This window comes from Lemur catta, chromosome 23 (genome assembly GCF_020740605.2).
Source record: "Lemur catta isolate mLemCat1 chromosome 23, mLemCat1.pri, whole genome shotgun sequence".
NCBI lineage: Eukaryota > Metazoa > Chordata > Mammalia > Primates > Lemuridae > Lemur > Lemur catta.
The window spans coordinates 12,048,566-12,074,620 of record NC_059150.1 but is presented as its reverse complement, the minus strand read 5'-3'; the positions used below and the strand labels follow the sequence as shown (position 1 = coordinate 12,074,620).

Here is a 26,055-nt window from a genome sequence, read left to right as displayed (position 1 = left end):
GAAACAGCCCCATGGGGGACACGTAATAAAAGGAAGAACAGTCACATGGAAACCGACAGGGAGGGAGGTTAAGGATCCACCTTGAATGGACAGGGGAAATCCACGGACAAGGATCACAGGAGTTGGACTTTGGTCTGCAGAGTGGAGAGTGGGCCGCTGCTGTTGGCCAAACTCCTCACATGAACTTCTCTGACACCATGAACGAAAGACAGAGACACACCCTGCACATCTTCTTTATTTCTTCATGTGAATTTGAGTCTTTGTCTTTTAAGAGTGGATATTTAGAAAATACAGAACTGACAATAACATGTCTATACCTTTAAGATGTTGATAACGTCTGTGTCGTTAAAAACATTATAAAATTATCAACAGTGTGCTAGAGTGGAGCCTTTTGAATCATTGTGACTTTTAGGTAACAGAAAAGAGTCTTAACCTCTTCTATTCTACCTGTTGCTAAATTGTGTATACATTTTAAATTAGGAAAGAATTCCACGGGCAACTCTGCCCATGGATATTAAGATAAATAAAACTGTCTCTTACATAGCTCCAGTGAAAGATGGTACTAGCTTGCCAGGAACAGAATGACAAATGTCTAGGAGAGACTGTCAGAATTAGTCAGTGGGGCTGAAATTTGGTTCACTGAATATGCTTAAAGTGGATAGTTTAGTTTCTCACTCATGGAAGTCTTGGTGTTATAGGTGTTAGGAAACACAATGATTGTCACATTATTTGTTGTAACGGAGTAAATTTTCCTTCCCTCCCAAACTCTGCATGTGTCTCAAAGACTGATTCCAAGTTTAAAGAAACAAATATGTAAACAAGATAAAAACAAAATTAAAGAAAATGCATCGAAAACTAAAACCTAACACCTCCTCTCCTCACTCCGAGATAGTACACAGGTACTCTTAAGATCTTAGAAACAGCTGGAAGCACACGGCTGGAACTGCACATCTGCTAGGCCGGTCAGGTGAGAGCTGGACCAAGACTAGTCTGTCAGAGAATCATAGAATTTTGGAACTTCAGAACTAGCAGGAATCTCAGAAAGTTCATGTTCCACCAAAGAGAGAAACAACCTCTAGCCAGAGGTCAGCAAACTTTGTCTGTAAAGGGCTAGATAAAAAGTACACAGGCTTTGTGGGCCGTTTAGTCTAGGTTGCATATTCTTCTTCTTTTTTACAACTGTTTAAAAATATAAAAGCCATTCTTGTTTGGGACCATGAAAACCAGACTAAGGTTCAGATCTGGCCCATAGGTCATAGTTTGCCAACTCCTGCTCTTAGCCAGACTTGGGGCCAACAACTTTTCTAAAGGCCTAATGTTCTTTCATTCTGCTCTAACCCTGTGTGCCTCACTGATGGGGCACAGCAGGTCTTCTCGCAGGGTAGCTGGGATCGACTCACCCAGATTTAACCAGAAATGTCATGCAATTCCGCGTATACAGTTAAGGCTGCCCATGTCTATGGGAATAAAGTTAATAAACCACACACAGAGAAGCTCAAGGACCAGGAGGACTTCAGTCTTGCCCTGCTTTGATTAAGAACTTTTTCCTTAGGAGTTTTCCTGCCAATGCTTATTTAAATGTGCTAACTGGAGCAATCTATCCCCGCTTCATGACACCTCTAACCAACCAGCTTGATACGTAGATGGAATTAATAAGCACGTCGATCAGTGGCCCCGCTGCTCTGCAGTGCTAACCGACGTCTCTTTGAGGCAGCCCCGTGAATTACGTGCCATTTGTTCCTGAGTTCGAGACAGGCTTGATACAGTCCTTGAAGTTTAACTTTGCTGAGGTGGTGAAATGAACAGGGCCAAGCTTGGTACCATTCTTGGAGGGGAGATTATCCAAAAACAACACGGCATAAACACTCCAATATTGCATGCAGGAACGCTGGGGCACAGATAATCCACAGTTAACTCCTGTTTCGCTGGAGAATGCATTACGTGATTGTTTTCTGCGGCAGCTTTACCTTCGTAATTAAGCTGCGCTTAGGCTAATATTAAAACTAGTCTGCGTGCCCTGTGTCCCTGTGGACAGAGCGATGTAAGGGGCCTGGGGAGAAGCTGCTAGGAAGTGGGGTTTGGGCAGGATGCAATGAGAACAGCATGGCCCATACGGATAGTGATCGACAGAGCTTCCTGTGGGGGATGCTGGCACTCTGCTAGCAGTAGCTCATGACACCCCAAATATTATCCAGGTTGTTTTGGGAAAGGATGGAGATTATTAATCTCAACCCCATCCCTTGGTTTTGGCTGCAAGATCTTTGTTCTGTCAGAGAAATTTCAAGGGAATACTATTGGTCTCTTCTCCACAATCACCCTTTGCAAAACTAAGGATGGATGAGCTGTATATCAAAAGCTACTTAAGAGCTTGTGAAGAGCTTTAAAATCCCCCTTTCAAGACAGGTAAATAGTTTGGAAAGTCATAGAAACATTCCAGAAGGAACTCAGGGGCTTCTGGAAGTCTGCTAAACCCCTACCAATACCTAAAATGGGACTTGCGGTCACGCTTGGGGTGGGAGTGTCTTAGGATGCTATCAATACCTAGGAGTCTATACACAGATTATCTTACACACCTTCAGGTCACTGAAAATGATAAACCTTTGAAAATAGGACTGTATATTAAAATTAGCCCGAAACCATAGCTTTTCACCTTCTTCTGTCTACTTTAGCTTCTGGTCATTTCTTTGCCTTCACCGTTGCTCAACACCGCCCCCAGCCCCACCCCTGTTCTCAGTGAATATATTATCTTTTAATAAAAGTTACTTTTAGTACCAGATCTTAATTTAAAATGTTAAGGTAGCCTTAAAAACAAAATAAAACAAACAAACAAAAACCAGAAGTCAGGTGCAATAACCATAACAAATAATGAAAAATACACATCCAAATGATTTGTGTGACGATTTGATTTCTACCAACCACAAAGTCTCACACATACCAAAAAAAAAAAAAAAAAAATCCCAATGGAAAAGACTTTTATGATGTCAATTACTATCATTTTGGGAATATTTAAAGGAAAGGATGGTGCTAGTTTTGCAAAAATTACCAAACAAGCCTAGTAGGGAAGACAGTTACACCTTCTAAAATAGCTAATTCTGTTTGAAAGAGGGAAGATGTATATCACCTAGAGGTTAATACATATTACAAATGCTGATTGTCTTTGTTGAGGTGCGGCCTACGTGGAATGTGTGTCGGGACAGGTGTACAGACTCTCTGTTAGTTTGTTCAGGTCCGTGTCACCTCTTAGAAAACCCAAAGGCATGAGGGCATCACTGACAAATGTCATTGCTTGGCCACCCCAGCCAAGGCAACAAATAAAGTGAGCAGCAAGTGTAATGCCTAGTGCTAATTCAGCCAATAAATTGTTTATGAATTTGAAAAATTAGTCCCTCTAATCCCAGTACGGGAGTTGCCCTGTCTCCTAGGGCACTGTTGAGATTTAGATCTGCAAAGAGGACCTTGGGAGAAAAAGACAATGGGTACTCTGGAGATTTTGACTGAGATAATTAAGCTGCAGCAGAGTCACCAGGGTAGAAGTGGCCCCACATGGAAGCCATCTGGACTCCCAGGGCCTCCGTACTCACTAGTTAAAGCTTTGTGTCGTGACCAGGACTCAAGAGACTTTATTTAGAGAATGCAGAATGCCCTCCATTCTAGAATCATAGAATGTCAGAGCTAGAACAGAGCTCTGAGTTTCAGCTGATCACTTTGCAGGTGAGCACAGTAGAGCCCAGTGAGGCAGGTGTAGCCAAAGCCAGACCCTCCATGCAAGTTCTCCTTCCACCGCCCTCTGGCCTCTCATCACTGCCCTCCACATCTGGAACACATGATTCCAGGATCCCGGAGCTGTTCCAGGCTAGGGTCGCCTTTACAGCCACACTTGGGGCAGGGGGAATCACTTTCTCTTATTAAAACCAGTTTTGCATTGCGTATTTGTCCCAATTCTTACAAGAGCTCCTTGTTTACTCGTTTATTTATTTGCTTATTTAGGGTGAGCAGAAAATGATGCAATAGTTGGGCTACCAATGTAGCTGCGATAAGATAACATTTACTCGGCTCTGCAAAGGAATAAAAGTGAATGCTTGTACAGCACTCACTTTGTGCTAATACACACTCATGTAGATTCACTTAATTCTCACAACCACTCTGTGAGGTAGGCACTATTATTTTCCATATTTTACAGGTAAGGAAACTGAGACACAAAGTGGGTAAGACACTTGCCAAGGTTTCACTGCTAGAAAGTGGCAGGGCTGGCATTTGATCCCAGGGACTGTCTCTAAGCCCATGCTCTTAAATTCTATGTTAGTATTGATCCAGGGCCACTGACATGGAAAGACGCTCCCTCCCTCCCATTTTTCTTTTTTTAAGATTTCAAGATGATGCTTGTATATAAAATAATGACAACCTGTAGGTGAATACTTTGTTTCCTGCCTGAAACCAGAGCTTTCTTGCTATAGTTGTCATTTTTATAGACTCAAGTCCAAGACTAAGGCTGGCTCCTCATGATGTCAAATACCCCAGTATTTTAGCTACAAAAACTCTGAAAACATCTAGACAGCAGAGTGGATCTGCCCATTTTTTTGCCGGGGCGGGGGGCTGGCTATGTCCTGCAGACACAATCAGATTTGCCAGAATACTTGCCAAGAGTCTGACAAATTGGTCTCATAGGATCATTTTAACCAGTAAGTGCTACTGAGATGCTACTCAAGAAATCCAACTTCAGAGGATAAACTTTTGGGGCAATCAAAAAAAAAAAAAAAAAAAGTCCTATTGGGTGTGCATAAGGCACAATTGCCAAACCGTGGCATGGCTGCCCACACCTGGAATTCTGCCCTGTGGTTTAGTGATTGTAACTGTCCCTCAGAAAAACACAGTCAGGCCGGAAGCGCATTACAGAAGGGCAGCTAAAATGATCGGGGGCAGCCCACTTACTGTATGAGATTAGGCTTTTAAAAAGGATTAGAGCTCCTTAATCTGTAGAGATGAAGATTAAGAAGGAGTAATGATCAAAGTCTATAAAATCAGAAAGGAAATGGAGAATATGGACACAACCCTGTTCACAAATCCCAGGATATTATAACACGGGCTATCCCTGCGGAGTTCTAGGGGAATCACTTTAAGAGCCATAAAAAGGAGATACCATTTTCCCAGCAGGTAATAAATTTAGAGAATGATTATCTTGAGGAATGGTATAGTCTGAGAATGGGGTTAAGTTTTAAAAAAAGTTTAAACAAACCCATAAAACCAGAATGATCTAACACTGGGAGGTTAGGAATACTTGAGGTACATCCTCAGTCTTTTGAAAATGATTCAATCAGTGGCAGGTTCCAGCCTCTCCCAATGTACTCCCTGCCCAAGGCTGGGCACCCAGTGAGCTGACCCCTCTCTGCTCAGCCTGTCATCCAGGTTGTTCCTAATATTCAGAACTGGGCTCATGCATATTCTTGTGCCTATCTTTGGTGGGTATTTGGAAACCTCAGGAGCCTGGAACAATATGGCAACTCCTTCCTTGGAGGAAGTTTTCTTTAATTGTTCTAGGATTTTGCATTAGAATTCAGGGCAATGATCTGACCATGATTCCTATAAAATACGAACTTACTCCTTTAACTCTACTTCAAAACTAAAATCTTATGTTTTACTCAAAGTGGAAACATTTAAATCATCTTATGTTGTAGTGGTCAGGGGACAAAAACTGGTTAAACTCCATGGCTCGTAATACACTAACACGGATCAGTTCATTCAACTTTAAGGGGAAATGAAACATACCAATTACGTAGTACCCATCACAGCCTAAGATATTAAGCTCTAAAATTTACCCCAGTGAATGCAGAAACCAGCGCACCTTCACAAAAGTAGTGGCTCTGTTAGGTATACAGACAGAATCAAACTTTAGAGAGAGAAATGTTTTAGCTGTTTCCAAAACAGCCAAGTGTTAATCACTTTAAGTATCTAATAATAGGTCATTGTTGAGGGCTGGGGAAGTTGGGACAGCAGAGGGAGGGGGCCGTGGGTTTTGGGAGAGGGCAGAGTGGAGATGAAGATTCCATGTAGAGAAAAGGAACCTTCAGACAACTACACCATGCACAGCGAGGCATGAAGAATATTTTCTGTACTCGCATTTTAAAGTGCTTTCTGAAAATTGGTAAAATGTGGCAACGTGCAGAAGCAAATAAAGGAGCCCAGGAAAGAGGGAGGGGGGCAGAGGTAGGGGACAGAGGAGAAAAGCGTGCAGACAATGAGCAATATTTAATAACCCCTAATTCTAACTCTGTCTACCATCATACGCTGGAAGCAATCGCTTAGTATCTTTTCAAATTGCAAGTTTGAAAACGTTAGTCCTCACGGTGGGAAGCTATTCAAAGTCACTATTCATTTGGGGAATAAAAAAGTGTACGAGGTGGTCACGGGTGGGGAAGGGTTCAAGGGTAAAGAGTCACCTTGTTTCTCACTGTGGACTTTGGAGTGATTTGGGCAAAGAAAACGGGGACATCTGGAGTTCAGAAGTCGAGGAAAATGGGGAAGAACCAGGAAGATGAATGCATGATCATCAGCGACACAAAAGAACGGAGCAAAAAGAAGCCTGGATTTGGGCACTGGCGTCTGGCAAGGAGGCCGGCAGCAGGGCTAATGAAGCATTTGCGGCGTGGGACATTTGCCAACGCAACAAAGAAGATGTGCTTGGGCTCTGCAGATGTGCCAGGGCCCCCAGAGCAAAATAATGACATAATCACCATCAGTGTCACCGACCAGACTGTACACAAGGTGACAGGGGAGGGGAGGCCTGTAACGCGCACACAGGGAGGCCTCGCGGCTGCCCTGAGGCCTGGGAGGCGGGCAGGGCGACCCACCTGACTATTTATATCTGTATCTTAAACCCAAAGGGGAGGCTCGTGCACACCTTTGGTGGGTGTTTTCCATCCGATCCCAGCCACTCCTGACGAGGCAACAGAAATCTGAAAAGCTTCCGAGAGATTTGGACTGAATGGAAGGGTCTGAATAAAGAGGAGCAAGGAAGTGGGGACAGAGAGTTCTGCAAATCAAACCCTCCCTGTCTTCTGCTCGAAGTGCTCAGACTCCCATGAACCTGACCCCAGCCGCACAGCCTAAGGCATAAATACTATCATGGATGTCAACCTTTCGTACTGCCAAGAAAATGCAAGATATATTTTGGGGAAGCCGTTTTGGAGGGGGGACACAAATGAGCAGTGAAGGGGCCATCTCAAAGTGAGTGCAGAAGCAACGGCGAGGCACGGGAGAGTCGCCCCTGCTCATTTTCAACACAGTCTCTCAGCAGGCCTCGTCACCTGCCCGTGGCTCTTGCTCAGTAAGGTGGGTGTGTTAGTACAGCTGTCTGGCTTTTAAGTGACTTTTGTCAGTTTGAAAGTGAAAGTCTGTTTGAGGAGCTGAAAGAACAATAGCTCAGAGCCCGGAAGAAGAGCTTGTAGCACAAAGGACTTGGCTACACTAGTGTCCTTTTCATTGCTTCTCATGAAAGATTCATAAGACTAACTTTAATTTTTTATGACCCTCTTTTGGGTACGACTATATTAGTTGTGTCAACTTCCATACACAGGTTCCCTTTAAATACCAAAAGGTCTGTTGTGAAATTGTTTTCAAAGACCAAAGAGGGCAGAATCGATTCTGGCTATCCTGTTGGTCACTTCCTCCAAAGGAAACTGCTATAGGGACACAGACATTTCCTTTAAATAGGGTTCCCTTCAGCCTTGAAAGTCACCATGAACACTATAATGTAGTTATTTTAAACCTTTCTAATTTGCTAGTTCAACTGCTCCTCAGAAGAACGATTATATTTGTTTTTCTTGGCTTCACCCTATTTAACAGAACAGTAGTACAATGATCATTAATAGATGGTTCCCCTTTTCCTATACTTTCCAAATAGCCATCTCCCCTTTGCATCTTTACTTTGTGTCTCAGCCAAAAATTGGGGTTGGGGAGGGAGACAGATTGTTATTTGTTTTATGTCATCTTACAGAACAACACTGGAGACTGGCTTAGGGCAATCACTGAAGGTGAAACCATACTGTTGAACTAGCATAATCTACTTTCAAGCCTTAAACTCCTACGCTTCACCAAAAAGAACGCTTGTAAAAAAAAAAAAAATTATTGTCGGACATTTATATTGATGTCTTTAAGAGAAATGAGTGAAATGATCATTAAAATTTCTGCCCTATGACTGACAAAGAACCAAACGGTTAAAAAGTGAAATAACATCCTGGGGGGGAAAATGAGGAAATTTGATTTAAAAATGTGCTCTTGCCATGTGAAAAGGGATCTCCAACTTCGAGCCAGCGTTGGTTTGCTAAATGAGTTTGTTTCATCTAGACAAAATAAACAGGCTGGCGTTCAAAAGGTTGTTAGAACTTCTTCAGACATTTAATCCAGGATGGGCCGAACACAATGATAACATCCCACTGAAAGCTCCAGCCACCACCAGCGGCTCTCAGAAGAGAACTTGCTCTCTTTCTCCTATTGATAACCCTTTGTGGGACGAAGAAAAAAAGCCAAAGCAAGGAGAACTGAATGTCAGACAATAGGCATCATTCCACACACTGTTCCTGAACTTTCCTCATCTCTGAAGGACAATTAATTATGAAGGCCTTAGGGGTAGGTCGAAGCAAAGGAAAACCCACCACTGTCCCAGCGCCACAGCCGCTACCTCTGTGTTTGCTAAATGGCTTCGCCTGTTGGGGTACAGTCACCGAGAGAGCCAATAGATCATTTGGGGGAGGGGTGGCTGGAGGTGAGGGAGGAAAAGCAAAAGATTTTTTTGTGTGTGCGCCTGCCTGCCCTTGTATAATTCTATTCTCACTGTGAACTCATCCATACACAAAACACAAGGACAATTTTTTTTTTTTTTTTTTAAAGAGAGAAAAGCCACAGGGTAGGTTACAGTCAGAAACGGCCTCTCAGTGGTGTGTTAAAAAGGATGGTCTTTTCACCAAATCATTTCACAGAGGCAAAACAGACAAACACAAAGAGTTGAGACTTTTTCTCCTACATTAAATGGAGTAACTGATAAGGTCAGACATATGATACCTAAAGACATGAATCTGTGAACTCTTGAAGTCAAAGGGCCTCTCTGTGCCGAGGAACAATCTTTCAAAGGAAATAGATCATAGAACTCCACTGAATCCCCTTTAAACTTTATGAAGCAGGAGGAGAAAAAGCTCTAAGTAGGGAAGCTTGACAGAAGAGCCTTGAACTATTTTCTGAAGGAAAGATGAGACCCTCCCTAGGCTGCCACAAAACATCTTTTTTTTTTCTAAAGGCTCCTCTGAACTTTGATATGTGCCAAGACACTGCTATTGAAAGCTGTATAATTATGTGCTATAGCCACTGTAGAAAATGCTTTGTTCACCCCAACAAAGGACAATAAGCAAAGTAAAGCGACATTACACTGTATCTTGTTCTTTAAGAATGTTGAGAAAGGTCATGGAATGCTATAACTAATAAAGCTGTTGAGTAAGGAGGTTTTAAAGTTGATCTTACTGTGCTTGAATGTAACCCAATGACAAAAAAGACACAGGGAGCTAAAAATGCAATGACATTACCAAATAGATGATAAATCAATGGGCCCGCTTCATTATACTGATGAACACCTCGAATCCCAAAAGGACAGCGGTACAAAAATGAAGCCTCACGCACGCACACCATTCCCCCCCTCTACCCACCCCCAACCCTCCAACCCCAGTCCCAACCTGGTGTCTTTACCTCGCTCTCCTTCAAATTTCAGGCGATCGCTCCCTAGAAGGAGTATGTTCCCAGACAGCCATGTGTATACATATATTTAGAGAACATTCATTTAGTCTCTTAAAAGATCAATTTGGCTTGTCAATGGTGGGACTGGCACAGGAAGAAATGGTAAGGGTTTCTCTTCCTCCTCGCCACCCACCAAGAGTGCGTCGTGCAATCATTTCAACGGCTCAGCGGCTTTGAGGCCAAAAGACTGCAACAGCAGTAAAAGGTTTTCACTCATGTGCCAGTTTTCCAAATGATCACTCATATTTAAGTATCTATTTGGAGCAGAGGGAAGCGCTTCCTAAATCCACCTGTCCTCATTTCTCTTTAAAGAGACGACAATGCAAATGAAAGATTTCCAAAAACATTAAATCTTCTTAAACGCGGGTTTTATTGGAAGTGGGAGTGGGCTGGGAAGGGGGGGGGTAGGCGCAGTGTTGAGAATATGCCCCATAAGTGTGTGTGTGTTTGCCGGAAGTGGGGGTGCATGTGAGGGGTGCTGCTTTTTTAAATTTTCTATTTTCCAGAGGAAAGTAAGGAAATGCATAAAAGAGGTCTGCAGAAGTACCCTTCTTGCCTGTCACGCGTCACCTAGAAAGATGCCAAACCCACAGGCTGTAGGACTGAGCGTCTGCCCAGTGAGATATTAGTGCCTTAGGAGATGACATTGACAAACCCGCTAACGAATGGATCAGGTTCCCCAGTCAACGGATTTCGAAGCCTTCCACACCAAAACCTGGGCCATTAGTGAGGACAGGGGAGATTAGTCATTTTTGATGGGAACTTGGACTCTGTCTACAGGTAAATGACCAGCCACCAAGGGGCTCATGAAGGAATGTGGCTTCCCATGGTGGTGGTGCTGGGAAAACGCTACCTCATGGTACCCCAGAATGAGAAAGAGCATTCGATGCGCCTTAATGAAGGTGTCTGTCACATTCTCTTCTCTACTTACACTCAGCCCAACTCAGACCCCGCAAGCTTTGGATCATTCTGCCTTTCTCATCTTCACCCTGTGAAAGTGGCCAGCCTAGGTAATGCAGTCCGACCTAGGCTGACAAGTCTTGGCTATCTGATTGGTAGTGCCATTAACTCGTGCGAGTTACACAAGTCAGTTGCCTTAGTCGAGTTCTTTGCAGAACAGGTGAACCAGCCTCGGAAACTGACAGTGATCATTCTCTTCCTTCCCTGCCGCAGTGGTGAGGGAAAGGAAAAAAAAAAGCAATAAAATTCAACTCATACGCCCCTAAAATCACAAGGATCGGTATAATTTAAAAACTGGGAAGGAATCCCAAACCTCCTTTCCCTCCCCATAAAAAAATTTTTTGGAAGCTCTTCAAAGTGAAGTGAGAATGAAGTATGGAAATATATACCATCACACCTGGAAAGACAAATTTATTGTTGCCAATCTCATTAAATGTGTGCAGCCCGAAATCGCACACCCCTCTGCTCCTGCACACCTTCGCAAACCCACGTTCAGAAGAGAGTTGCCCCGCTCCAAGCGGTATCGCCAACTTGACTCCCTTGAGCACAAGCTAAAAGTGTAGTTCATTTTTTTTCTCGCCTTCAGTGTATTCTGCCACATCCCTTGGGTCTTCTCAAGTGCTCACCACCCTAAGTCTGAACGCTGTGCCAACAATCTCGGCAATTGGGTAAATTGACACAAAAGGCAGAACAAGCACCCCTGCCACTTAGAAGGTCCTGACTCATAAAGGCCAGGACATGCAGGGTCTAGAGGAGGAGAGAGTTGCAAGCCACTCCCTCTTTGCTAGTGACAAACCTTCCCATCTGCTTTGTTTCCCTGTGGGCCAGGGGTCAGCAGCCTCTCTAGCTTGAGAGCCAGCAGCGGCAGGGACTGGAGGGGGGTAGTGCTAAGCAATGACAGAGGTGCCACCAGCAAGCAACAGAGGAAGAGAAGGAGCAGAAAGCTGAAAAAAGACAAGGGGTAGAGAAGAAAAAGAAGGAAGAACAAACCAACAGTGAGGGAGGGGAAGCAGGAGCCTCATCCTCGAACCTTCTCCTCTCGCCCTGGGGCGCCCTGCCCTCACCCATCTAGAACAACTTTAAAAACTATAAAGCTTCAGGCAAATCGAAGTTTCCCTTGTTATTACATTGGTATCAGTGTCATTATTATTGCCCACATTAAATAAGTTAATACTGGCAAAACGCTTATAAGAGTGCCTGGAACATTAGTAAACAATCAATAAATGTTAGCTATTTTACGATTGCTACCAACAACTGATGGAGATATTTAAGAATGCAATCAATAAGACATATTATTGCTTGACCGGCTCATACTCAGTTGGGTTAATATATTCCTTTGAATTGACTGGATCTTTGGACATTATGTAGACATGACCTCAAAGTCTCTCTCCCATGCTCCATCTCTGTTTAAAAATTAAAAAAGAAACAGGGTGTACAGTTCTCCACTTTGCCATTTTCTTCACTTGCTCATACTGAAACTATAGGTTCATTTTGCTTGACTTTAAGAGGAGAAACTGAAATACAGAATGTCCAGCCCTGCACACAGTATCAGGGGAGGTATTTAGCTTGAGGTGCCGGGTCCACTTTTGGCTTGCAGCCGTGGCCCACACCGGCAAAGTTACAAAGATAATAACAGTGGCTTTTTAAGCATCTCACTTAAGCAGTGACCTCCATGCACAAAGGCACGGAAAAGAAGGGCTCACCTTATCTGAAGCTTTTGTTAGTAAATGTGCCAAATTGAGAGGCTAACTTAAAAACGATTTAGTGATATGAGGATCATGTGTGGTGGTGGGTGTGTGTATGTACGTATGCATGTATAATCATGTCAGTGGAGGGCCCAGGGCACGATCCATGTTCCTGCTTCTTTCTTGCCTCGTTTTTAGTGAAGGAGGAATCAGACCCAGAGTAGTCCCATAACTTTCCAAAGTCACATGAGAAATGACAAAATTCCTGTCCAGGCCCCATACTCCTTGCAGTGAAGCAGTCTTAAAATAGCCTCTGCAGATAAAGGAGAGGTGGCCTGGCTGGAAGTGGATATGATTCACAAAGAGAGAAATATCAGATGTTAATCATATTAAAGAGGATTTAGATGATGCTAAATGCAGCAGCTTGTTGGGGACCTCTTGATGCCAGCCACCCCTATTTGTGTCATTTTGGCCCTAAGGCTGCGAGTAGGGGATTAAATGCCAACCAGGTAAGGTTTAAAGAACCCTGCAAACCCTAATGCGCACTTTAAGGATTTGTTCTCTTGAGTATGTTATGCAGCAAAAATGCAGAAATTATCACCTGAATCTTGGACAAGTCTTTTATGAAGGTTGATGTGCGCTGCCAAGTGAATATTTGCCCCAAAATAATGTAAATACTTCCCTAGCACCCAGTAGGAGTCTCTTAGCTTAAGGTTTACAGTGATAGACTTATCAGAAAGGTGGAGGAGAAATGAAGCCCTTAATAAGATTTCTTTAAAATGTTTAGCTATAATCATATTCTTTAGCTTTAGAAGAAATCTGCTAGTGTACTGTCAATACAGTGAACCAGTGCTGTGTTACAACGGAGACTTTAAGAACAAGAGATTTTAAAATAGTGGAGCAGTACATGAAGAATCCCCACTTTAATGTGTTTGGCAAACAAAAAAATTTCATTTCTAACACGTTTGGCAAGAAATATATTGGTCTTGGAGAGCAGAGGTAAATTGGTAGCTTGCAGTATAACCACTCAAACTTTCAAAGAAAAATTTTGCTAAGCTTCCACATTCAGTTCTTTATAAGCCATCAAACTGGTCTGCACTGCCAAGAACAGTGTGGAGAAAAGCCAAAAAGGAATGGGCAAACAGGAGGCACACTAGGGTGCTAGGGGTCGGGCCCCTTAATGGACAAGGCCAGACCAAGGTGCCCTTCTTTCCTTTGCAGTTGTGAACTTCCTGGGCATTCCTGGATGCCTACCTATACCAGGAGAGCAAGATTATTAATATTAGGTCTATGCATAAGCAGACGTGGGAAAAAAAATTCCTACCCTCAGGGCGGCACAGCATCTAGCCAAAAATCATAGGAGAAATGGCCCAACTTTGTCAAGCCACAGCCTGTCTACTCTTATCATCAGGGGTTCAGCCTGCAGAACTCTTGCCATATTCCCACCTCCAACTATTGTTGCCTCAGCCAGCAGGGCTCAGCAAAAATGCCTTTGTGAGGACTGGGAGATTTGCTGGTGTTGTCTCATAGAGAGTCATCATGTTGTGATGAAAACTGTTTGCTGAGACACCACATTAGCTCATAAAGAAATGCCTTACTCATAGCCTCACATCTTTCATTGTTGCATGGATATTGCTTTCTGGGAATTGTCTATACTGCTTTGTGTGTATCTAGAATACGCATGCTGTTGAGATATATACATATATAAATATATATATACTTATAGACATGTGTATAACAGTGTATGAACAAAGACTAACATGCTTGTGAAGGTCCACATAGGCTAAAGAAACACACGAATCTCTCCTCCAAAAAGAAGAAAATCAAAACCAAAAAGATGTTGATGGATCTCTTATGATATGTACTTAGTCAGTTCTCATACCGTTTCCCCCATAAAGGAAATACATGTCAATTAAAGTTAGAAACCTGGAATCACTCCCCCATCAACAGTCTCAGACTTTTTTAGAAAACAACTTTTGTAGCTACCATTGCACATAGTACCTATCAGCTCAACTGACATCCCAGAAGCAACATAGGAAAAAGGCCTGTTGGAGCAGGGACCTCTTCCTTGGAAAAGAAATCACTCCGTATATGGCTCCTTGCTGTCATTTTCTTTGGGTTCCCCAGTCCCCATTCCTGTGGCCAAATGGGTCTTCCATATAAGCTGAAAAGCCAGAGAATAGGGACAGAAATGGCAGAGGGTTGGCCGCCCATGATTCTGGTGGGGAACACGGCATCTCTTCATTACTGCCCTCCCTGTTACTCTACTGGGGGATGCTTACACAAGAGACCAATACAAAACCAGATTTGGGTATACTTCCAAGGAAAATAAATTAAAAAAAAAAAAAGAAAAGAAAAATGACCAAGAAAAATAAAGATTAGTTCCTACCTCAAAGTCATTTGCTTTATTGTAGTGCATGTTCAGAGCCCTGTACAGCTCACAGTCTCTGGTTATAGACAGCTCTTCAGTACTGGTGACCCCATCGTTGATGGCTTGACGCGCGTACTTCTCCATCTGAATGTAGTAAAACTCACGGAAATTGCTAAACCACTTGATGAGCTGAGAGGTAATGCATCTGTTGAACTGTTAATTTAAATGTTGAAAAAAAGGTAAGAATATTGCCATTTTTTTCTTCATTTATTTTTTAAGTATCTGAAGCATTTCTAAAGTTCCCCTCCCCTCTTTCTTTGGAAAAGTATGTATTTAAATCCACCAAAATGGCAGCAAGAGAGGGGAGAGGAACAATAAATATACTTACAGGATAGTACACAACTTGTCAATAATGAAAATCATATCACAACCCTCCACATTTCAAATGGAAAAGTCATCTTCTAAATCAGATTTTGCTTAAGCTGAATATCTTTCCTTTGAAACATTGTTTTTCACCTTCCAGTAGAGCAACGTGTATTGGGATGCTTCTTATGGAAATTCATTTAAGCCATGGAAACCTGGGGAGAGTTGTTCCACTCAAGTACCAGAGATGATGAGGCACATGACTTCACCACTAGTATGATATATATTTTTTTAAAAATGAGGATTTGTATCACCACATTACTGCCTCCTTCAGTGCAGGAAAATGGCTTTCACACAAAACAGGAGGACTTGGCATTTGCTTATATTTTGGTAATGGGTGATCCATGCCCAACCAGCTATGATTCCACTTAGTGTTTGCCCACAGCGTTCACTTCCAGGGAGGTCTGATCAGCCCCTGGTGCCTGTTCGTCTGCTCCCTACAGCCAGCACTGGATAAGACCTATGCCCCCTTCCCTCAGTGTCTATGCCATTTGGGAGGTATGGTTAAGACACAGTACACAGACGGCATAGACAGAAACTTTATGACATTTTTTTTAATGCCAAGTTACTATAACATGGTTAGGCTTTAAAACTTTGTTTACCAAGGTTTCCTGATGACCTTTGAAATGAAGATGTCTTCCTGGATGCACTGCAAATGATACCATCCTTATTGACAGTCCTCTGTTCACGTAAAGGACAGATGCGTCTCAACTTGCCAAGTCAAAACCAATAAATCCATAGCTTTATATCAGGCAGGCTGACAGACAACCCCCTGCCTTTTGTCATCACAGGCATCCCCTTCCCTGGGCCCCCAGAAAAAGATGTACATTCATCAAAAATCAACAAAGAGCACTTATCAAACACCGGCCATGAGAACCTCCAGACTCCAACAAGATGACAGCTGAAGTGTGTATTGGGGCTGTAATTACTACACAGAAAGTTGTTTCTATACTAGGAAAGATAATAAATGAATGAAAATTTATGGCAGAGAATGGAAGTCACAAGGAAACAGGAGCAGGGAGACTGGTGTTTCTCCCAAAAGGCCAACTTGCATCATAATTGCCATGGAGTTGCAAGGGCCCTTACAGATAATTGACCAGAAAATGATTAAGTCATCAGCAAATCGCTTCTGCTTGCAAGAGTTCAAACATGTACTTAACCTATCCAAGAATTATATTTTCACTCTGTGTGTCTGCTCTGTCTCTATTCAGCCTCGCGGGGAACCCGATTAAAAAGACAACTGAAGGACCCCCGTTATCTGATCTTCTGGTTGCCGATTTCAATAGAACTTAAACCCATTACGATTTGCTGAACTTGGAGTTCTTTCCATTTTATCTCAGCAGTAAAATACACTGTCCAAATTTCCAGACACTGAGATAAGGACTACAGGCCCCCGTGACGGCTTACTGTTCCTTTTTAATTCTTTTAGAATAAGAAACAAAACATTACAAAATGATAGCAGGCTGTGCACTGGAGAATGAAAATTGCTTTGACATGGAGATTAGGCTTCTGCATTGTTACAAGACATTGTCTCATATGGACAAGAGTACTGTAGAGGAAAAAAATAGAAGGGTATTTTTTTTCTAGAATGGTCATGAATGACCTAATGGGGAGGACAAAAAAGTAAGTGCACTGGCCATTATTTACGAATGGGACATAAAGGGAGATTTAAAGCTTATTGTTGGAGAATGGAAATACCAGAGAGAAAGAATGGACAAAAACAACAGACTCCCCAAACAGGAGACAAGCAAAATGACCAGCACAACAGCTTGAAGAACAGGGTTTCCCTCCACTAGAAGTGAACTCAAATTTGTTCAGTTTGAGTTGCTGGCTAAAATGCAAAGGCAAAGCCCCCTTCTTTTCTAGATATTCACATCGGGGGAGGAAAAGTGTTAAACTTTAAAGAGTTAATTTCCCTCGTTCTGTAGTGGCTTACAAGAAAAGGATCAATTGTTCTATAAAGGAAAGCTCTGTAGTGTGTTAATGTGTTACTGCAAAAACTAATCGCTACAATAAAGAGGCTGTGTTTCCACAGTGTACGAGTCTCTGTGACTTTGATTAATGCTTCCCACGGGACATCTCAGCCTCAATATGGGCTGAAGAAACTTCCTAAATATTCAATGAGCATGGTCAAAAGATGTATAAAACAAATCAATCTGACACCTTAATCTGGCTAGGCAGCAGTTGACTCAAGGGGTGGAGGGAATGAGATACATCATTTAACACCGCCGGCTTGAAAAGCTGTGAGCGTCTGTTCTTCAAAGCTAAAATGACACTGAATCTGTTGTACTTAGTGGTCGAAGAGTTATTAGTTTATACATTAAAATCAGCACCCAGGAGTGAACAGGAAGACGGTGCGGCCCGTCGGTCCTGGGCATCTCTGTCACATTTGTCCACTTGCCCTTCTCAAAGGATTTGAATCCCTGATGAGCTCAGCTTTTTGTCTGGCTAAATGTCATTGTGAGGGAATTAAGTTGGTCTCTCTGTGAGAACATAGAACTTTGTTTAGATTCTTACTCTAGGAGTTAAACTGGGTCGGCCCTGGTTTCATCCTTCATATGCATCGTCCAAGTAGAAGACGAACTTCTCTCACCATGCCAACATCTCTGAGTTGTATATGATTTCCTTCTACCTCTGTCTTTCCAAGATAATGGAAAAGCATTTACCTCTCACCCAAATGGAAGTCATTTGGGGAGAGTCAAGCACCGTATCCATTCCTAAAGAAAAACACAAAGGAGTGTGCACCACTCTTGTTTGCTCACACCCTCTGGGGCTAGTCGGAGGACTCACCCCATCTAGCACTACCCTCCAACTGGGGTGCTGACGGACAGCTAGGCCATGTCTTATTCATGAAACAAAATATTTTCTGCTCATGTTATTTTTCCTGGTGTTTTGCTTGAAAAATTAACTTCTGATCACTATTCCAATAAAATGACTTTATGATTTGGAAAAGTATGTTTCAGTAGAATTAGGAATCTTCTCTTAGATACGTGTGGACATGACCAAGTATTGGCTCATGTCGTTAGGAAAAGTATTATATGGTAAGTGGATATATGAATAGGTCTTTTTCAAGATAAAGGATGCAGGATTTCATTTCTGATAAAATCCTAAGGTCCCTTCCCTGATTTCTGTAGTGATTTCTTGAATCCTGGCCAAAATAAAATTTTGGATTATATATTGATATGTAGAGAAATATCCTACCTCTTTTAGCCTTGCAAATAATTATCCACATTTATATATCTATATATTGATGTCTAGATACAGATACTGATATGTGTGTGTGTGTGTGTGTGTGTGTGTATACATTGTCAACATTCAAGCTTGGGATTATCTTTGCTATTAAAGAAATTCTGGAATGTTCTGCCATTGTGTTCTGGAAAGTTTCTGGATACCTAGCCTGGACTGCTTCTCCCTGTCAATGCATGACCCTCTACTATCATCAGCGTAAGCTTGGGGAATACAAATTCATTTATTACTAGCCAGAGAAAAAAACATAATTAGGAAAGTTAAAAATGTATAATTCATTCCTAAAATAAAAGAGAAATGACTTTTGGTAATTTTCTGCTTTGCATTATATGTCCTACTGTTTCCCCTCCATTAGAGTGGATAATTGGTATTTAACCAGACTCACGTATACTTTAACAGCCTTCTCTCCCAGTATGGATAAGGTATGGATAGAATCTATCATCTGAATATTATTGCTTTTGAAAATAAAATATTCACCCAGGTATTTAATTGTTATTCGTACAGTCAGTAGTTATTTGCAAAGCTGAAGTTTTAGAAGCATTCTAGAGAAAGGGGAAAAGTTTCTCATTGGTTTCTATTGCACAGTATTTATAAAGCTGCAGATCGATAATCTACCCTATTTTCCTCTCCCCATCACACACGTGTGCAGGCACATGCACAAAACATCAATGTGTCTAATATCAACATCTGGGTAGTGCTGCTGCCTCAGAATGGCTGCTGCTCTGCACCACCCAGGTGGCTGCATTTCAGTGGTGGGTTAGTGATCCCTAACCATGCATTTGTAAAGCTCTTTGGCCTCCTTCTACATGAAAGGTGCTACATAAATAATATAGGGTATTGTCATTATTATATCCCAACATTGCAGATCATTGCCCTAAAAGGCATGAAGGGGATAGCATGGACCTCTGCACACACACACACACACACACACACACACACACATGCATGCACATGCACACATGTGTGTGCACAATAATCTTTTTCTCCCTTTCCTCCATGTGCCCCTCTTAGAACTAGAGTGTTGGGAAGATTCCTTGGAAGACAAACTTTGCCAGGTTCTACCAGGCTCTAGAAGCTGGCCAGTCCTCAACCAGTTGACAAATTTCCTTCAATTTGCCTTTTGGAGATTGGCCCCCCACAAAGCCCAAACCCTCTTCTTGGCCTACTGCATCACTCAGCCTTTTTTGTGCTTAATGATTCTTAACCAGCCATTCAAGTTCCTGACTTTCTCTGCGTCCCCATCTTGCCCAGTTTGCTGGCACCGAATGAGGAGAAAATATGCCTTCCACTTAAGGAGCGCAGCCAGCGATGGAGGAAGAGAAAAGGCTGAAGTTGATACACAATTCAAAAGCAAACAGGAGGGAAAACAGAACTTTTCTTATAAGGCCAAATAAAACATCAGTGAAGGAAACTGAAATGAGTTTGGCCTGCAAAATGGGGCCACTGAAGCCACTTGGACACGGAGCACAAAACAAGCTGCATGCAGGGAGCGGTGGAAGAGCAAGCATGTTTTGGCAGCCTGTGAGTTCTCAGTGGCAGAAATAAGAACTTGTACATATGGGGGTGGGCAGGGGAGGGGTGGGGGAAAAACACCCAACCCTAATAAACTAATCTCGGCTAATGTAGTGTTTATCAAGTTCCTTGGATAATGATACCATGTGTGTCATTATCATCATCAAAACCCAATCTATGTTTTAAAAAGTTACAGATGATTAACACAACATCAAGTTGATGCAAACAATTACTTAAAACCCACACGCAGACACACACACGCACACACACACACATACACAGAGAACCAGGAGGTCCCCATATTCTCTAGAATGAAGGAGGCTGCAGCTGTAGGCCGACAGCTTTCATATCCTCATTTGAATAATGTGTCCTGAATCTGTCACTTTATTCATTCTCCTTATGCTCAGTGTACTCCACATCAACAACAAATTAAGTTGTAAATAAGAGACAATCATCACTTTTGTTTTTAAGCAGCTACTGCATAGAGAATTTCAATGTACGCTCCTTTTCGGCAGGGGGAAAAAGAGGTGCTAGAGTTTGCTTTCATAAGCACAAATATGGGGAAACCAACAGAAACAAAAACAGAAACAGTTTACTGTTGCTGAAGAGAGAGGAAAAAAAAAAAAAACATTCTCTAAAGCACATCCATCCATTACAAGCCAAAATTTCTTCCAAGAAGCTACTCAGACATATAAAGACAGAGGCTAAGTTTTCCGGACTATATTAGAAACCCATGTGACTTATTAATTAATACCAGTCCTTCAGTCTTAATACACAAGTGGCATCTTTGCTTAACACACCTTTAGACAAAAAGACAAGGGCATTAAATCAATTACAACACAGGTGTATGAATAAACTGATTCCACATTCATCTCCATTAAGTTCTGGGAGTTCAAATCACTACCACGTGCATAGAGAATGAAGAAATTAATAATAAAAAATGGCCCTACCTTGACGTCGGAGAAGTAGGTCTTCAACATATTGGAGCTGGGATAACGGGTATAAAAAAACATGAGCTTTGCTTTTTTCAAATGATTGGGTGACAATCCTTCCTGCATGTAGGATGCAATTAGTTAAGGAAAAAAAATTCCTGGAAGCACAAGAACTACCACCTCCCCCATTCTGCCCCATGTCCAGGGGGTCTGGAGGCCCAGCAAGCAGTTGTGGGAACAGGAGAAGATATAGGGCACTGACTATGGAACCCATTGCTAACTTGCTGCCGTTTGCTCCAAGCGGCCATTGCCTGTCAGAAACTGCCAAATGTGATGGTGAGGTGCACAGTGGAGTTGGCTACTCCGTGGTGAGGATGGCAAAACATTCCCTTTGTTTTAGGTCGGTAGGCTATGTATACGTTCACTTGTTGCTAAGGAGACAAATGCACCCAACATGTACTGTGCAACTCTTGTCATAAGAGTTTTATTTTTCTTCTTCGCAATTACAGTTCTGTTTGTTCTTCTCTCTACACTCTGCAGTTTACATTAAATTATTATACTAATGTACATGAAAATATAAAATGCATTATTTTGAACACTATTATGCAAGTTTCACGTTTTACCTTTTAGTGCTAATCTAATGGAGCATCTTGACTCACTTTCTTCTTGTCGTATTATATCCTTTTAATTGTTTCCTTTTAAATAATAGCTAAAACTTGGGAGGGGTAGTTTTGGCACAGGGAGAACAGGGAGAGCGGGGGCTGTCGCTTTTGTTAAAGCAATGGTCCAAAACCAAATACGATTTGCCTGTCCTGGATTTATAGTTAACTCCTTTGAGAGTGACACAGTAGTTGGGGCTAACAAATCAATAAATGTGGGTTAGCAGATCAATAAATGGCCACTTACCCCAAATAAGAAGGCCTATTTATCTGGAAACATCATTACCTTTTAGATCTGTAAACAGCAGCAACTAAAACAGTTCCCAAGAGAACGTGAAGCTAACCATAACAATCCAAGCTTCCTGATTCTCCCCCAGATTCTTGGCACTCCTCAGCAGACTCAGAGCTGGGATGGCTCTGGTCACATCTGTGCCGCAGCCTGGCCCTGCCATTTCCTCAGCAAATTAATGGCTTTATAATTTATCAGAAATGAAGATGCACGTGGAGAAAATCAATGTGGTCCCCCACAAGGTCAATTAAGGGTCCTTCCTAGAAGCTTCTCTAAGGATTTTCTCTTAAAAGAGAGTCTGGAAAAATAAGGGGAAAAAAAAAAGAAAAGAAAATGTGCACGTGTGCACAAACACACACACGCACATGCACACACAAGCCCTCAACTACCCAACAAAAATTTCATAGCTGACCAAGAAAGGTAAAATAAACACCAACATTTAAAAAAGGTAAAGGTTTCCAAATGACCTTCATCAAGCACAGCATGACTAATCTTAAGGATGGAGGGAAACCAGAAAGTTACCAGAGAAGCATAATCAAATTAATATTGATAAGCTCTTGACTCCTTATAACGGGGTATTTAACCAAATATTCTGCGGACAATTTGTTCAATGAACATTCCCTTTAATATCCCATTCATTTTTAAAAAGATCACCTTGGTTTGTATATAGAAAAGTTAAGAATTGTGGTGTTTTTTTTTTTTTTACTGAAAATAAACACTGAAGAAAGAAATTTTGATTTTCTATCTGTAAGCCAAAGCAGCTTAACTGAACTTGTGTTTTTGTTTGAGATCCTTAATGATTACAAAGATGATAATTTATGACTGACATACTTCTTGTGCCAAGGAAAGAGCTGAAAGGCCCTCCAGTAACCTCCATTAGACTGATAGAGAAGCCTAAAGGAGCCGGCACACTTCAGGACCATCTGTCCAAATGGATAAGTGAAATAATAGTTGCAAGCTGTCTCCTATTGCCTTGTGATAAGAGTTTTAGGCAAGTCTGAACTTCGACAAACATTCTCAGATCTGAGTTCTAATCTTTTCTTTCAGTCGGCGACATTAAAACAACTTCGCCTGTTTCATTACAAGTCCCAAATCTGTTAATATTTGGTCTCATACAAAATACAAATTGTTTTGCTGTATTTCTCAGATAAGCCTAGAGCTACCAAAACTTCCTGAAGCCTTCAATACGTGTAAATTATGTTAAGATATTTTAGTGCTTCTTATTTTTAAAAAAGTAAACTCTCCATTTTATTTTAATCAGGATTTAGAGGCTTTTTATTTAATGAAAAATTATTCTAATTCATATTTCTCGAGTCCGATTTTGCTTTAAAACGTTTCCTGTTGGTAATACTTGGAATTGATCAGTTGAAATGGAACACAGAATTCATCTTTATCTCCTGCCCATTGTGTAATTAAGATAAAATTCCCATAAAATATATGTTTCTAATAAACTATTAAAAATAGCTAATGAAATATTTAAAAGCCAACAGTTAGATAATCCTTTTTTCCTCCTCAAAATAAATCTGAACTGACCAATTGGTTAATTTGCCTTTTAAGTGCTTGTGCTGAAAAGCAACTGTTCTTCCAAGAAAGCACTAGCTGTTTCCAGGATACTTACACACGCACAATGACTCATGATGGAATAGATTCAGTAAACATACAGCTGTACTGAACACGAGCTAAGCTCCATTCAAGGCCAGGAAAGAAAATGAGCACAAATAAATATTAAGGAGGTAAAGGGGGGGTGGGGTGAGGGGGGATGGAACGCAAACAAGATCTGTCCCGGCAGTCCATGTGGCTTTGCCTCAATTCTCTTAGCCATAGCTTTGTGAAGACAGATGACATTCAATTCTATGTATAATGCAAAATAGACAATAACTGCTGAAACTTGAGACAGCTGCCAGGTGTAAAAAAAAAAAAAAAAAAGCAAAAGAAAAAGAAAAAAAAGAAAAGATGATAAATCCATAAATTAATGAAAGACATCTGCTCGGGAATATAAAAGATCAGAGAAGCGGGGTACTGCAGCTGAACCTAAAGCAGTGTTCAAACAACCTGAGAATCTAAGTGTTGTCTGTTTACCAAGCACGATATAACCTTACCTAAACAGCAGCCGTGGGAGGAGCCGCGGAGGCAGCAAAAAGGCAAATGGAAGAATAATAGGGGGTGAAGCCTGGGGAAGAAAATTCTTTTCTTCCAACTGAACTCTGGGTTGTGGCTAGAGATTTTACACGCTGCAGCTCCAAGCAAATCGAGAGACTGCTTACTTTTTCTAAGACACTTGAAACCTAAAGAGTTTTAGTTTCTTATTCTCTGATCTGTATTTCAAAGAGGTTTCCCCCCTAGAAAATTACAATGGGGAGAAAAGATCTAAACTCATTCACATAATGATAGTGACAGAGTAAGTTGTCACTTCACTAAGAAGTTCAACATAATCAGAGGGACATGTAGTGCATGGAAATCTTTTTTTTTTTTAATTTCCTTATTTTATAATCTTTTCCCATGTGGGAGGGAGTTAGGAGCCCAGAACTTTCAGTCTTTATATGTTTCAGTATAGCTAATATAATTGCTGTGGCCCCACAAGAATTCTAAAAGATCAACCTCTGTGGATTGTTTTACATTTTAGAAATGCATTTTTAATCCATGTTTTCCAGTTGGATTTTAATTTCAAATTACTAAACGATTTTCCTTCCTGAACTTCAAGTCTTTTAAACATTTCCGTACAAGTTGAGAAGGGAAAGCCGGCTGTCACAAAGAACAGGCTCAATTTCTTCACCTGCACATCTTAATGGCTTATAATACTACTGTTGTGCTTTAATTGGGTACATGCAAATATCTGAGGCCTAAACAAGGCTATTTTTCTTGAGATGCAAAGAGGCTGAATGACAAGGAACATCACGAAGAAAAGCAATTGGCTGACTGTTTCTTTGGGATTTGAATAAAACTTAATATTTGATTAAATAGATTCATTTGCAAAGATACTGGACACATTTTTTATATCCAAGACATGAGTGAGCCTTTGGAGCAGGTGCACTGACATTCAGTTTGACATGCAGGCATTCACTATTTCCTTTCCACTACAAGGGATAATGCAGTAGTGTGTTCTATCCTATAGAACATATGTGTTTAATGTGCTGAACTTAGAATGGATTTATCTGATAAGCTTGTGTCCTTAATAGTTCAGTTTTTGTCTTGGCTACTTTGTTCAAAAATACAGATGATACCCTTTGGAGGAGGAAAGGATTGTTCCTTAAGAATTAAATTATTTGTAACAATTTGGAAAGCCATGAACTAAAAACAAAAAACATAATAATGGCAATCACAGTGGTACCATTTCCTCCTATTTCTACTCATTTCTATTGATCTTTTCAAGCAATAACTGTGCATATGGTTCTGTATCCCTAAAACTAAAGTAATCACTCACTGTGATTCCCAGAGATTTCTTCCAGGAAAAAGCTTGAGAATATTGCCTGTACACCATCAGACAATCAAGGGAAGAACTCATTGCCATACAGAGATAGAGACAGGAGAAAAGTGGACCCAATCTCCCCACAAACACTCAGATCCTCACTGTGTGAACTATAGAAAAAGTTGTTTGCCTATCTTCTTTTCCCTAGAAATAATATATCAATGAGATAAATGGTTAAAACTGCAACATGTTAGAGGGGAAAGAGGTAGAACCAGAGCATAGAAGGCCAATAGGTGGAAAATGTAACCATTAATTACAAGTGGCCAAAATTATTTAGCCATATGAAAGAAATAACTCCAGGTGTAAGCAACTAATATTTCATATGAACTTGGTGTTTTTCAACTGTCACTGTTCTACAGAATCTTGCATTGGTTGATAGGAGACAGGAGAAGTTATTGCTCTGAACAAGAAGCAGCTATATTTTCTTTAAAGCCTTTGACACATATAGAAATAAAAGAATCTTTTTTCTATTCAAATCCTCAAAATTCCTCGGGGGATTTAGAGAGGGTGAGACAATGAACATGGCCAACACCTAAAGCAATCTAAAAGACTTTTTCCTAGAAGACCAAACTTTTAAAAAAGTATAGCCATAATTATAGTGAACTGGTTACAATCAAAAATCTAATTAAAAAACCATAAACTGGCATCTTGAGCTGAAGAGTTTAGTATGGACTTAAAGAACTTTGAAACCTGGCTTCAAATGTTCACCAAAATGGGCGTGCATTTTGCTTCACT

The 26,055-nt window shown here is 41.3% G+C and overlaps 1 protein-coding gene across 5 annotated transcripts in view; it reads right to left on the bottom strand.

Annotated features, from left to right (window-relative positions):
• PROX1 (prospero homeobox 1) overlaps positions 1 to 26,055 on the bottom strand; it is a 51,829-nt gene that overhangs the window by 13,893 nt on the left and 11,881 nt on the right. For 4 of the 5 annotated variants that reach the window (XM_045536493.1, XM_045536494.1, XM_045536496.1 and 1 more), the window contains 2 exons: positions 20,925 to 21,032; positions 14,812 to 15,006 (listed from right to left, as the gene is read on the bottom strand). In XM_045536493.1, the coding sequence (XP_045392449.1) occupies positions 14,812 to 15,006; positions 20,925 to 21,032 (303 nt within the window). Of the gene's footprint in view, positions 1 to 10,186; positions 10,942 to 14,811; positions 15,007 to 20,924; positions 21,033 to 26,055 lie in introns of those variants that run through there. The other variant, XM_045536497.1, reaches the window with a different exon arrangement.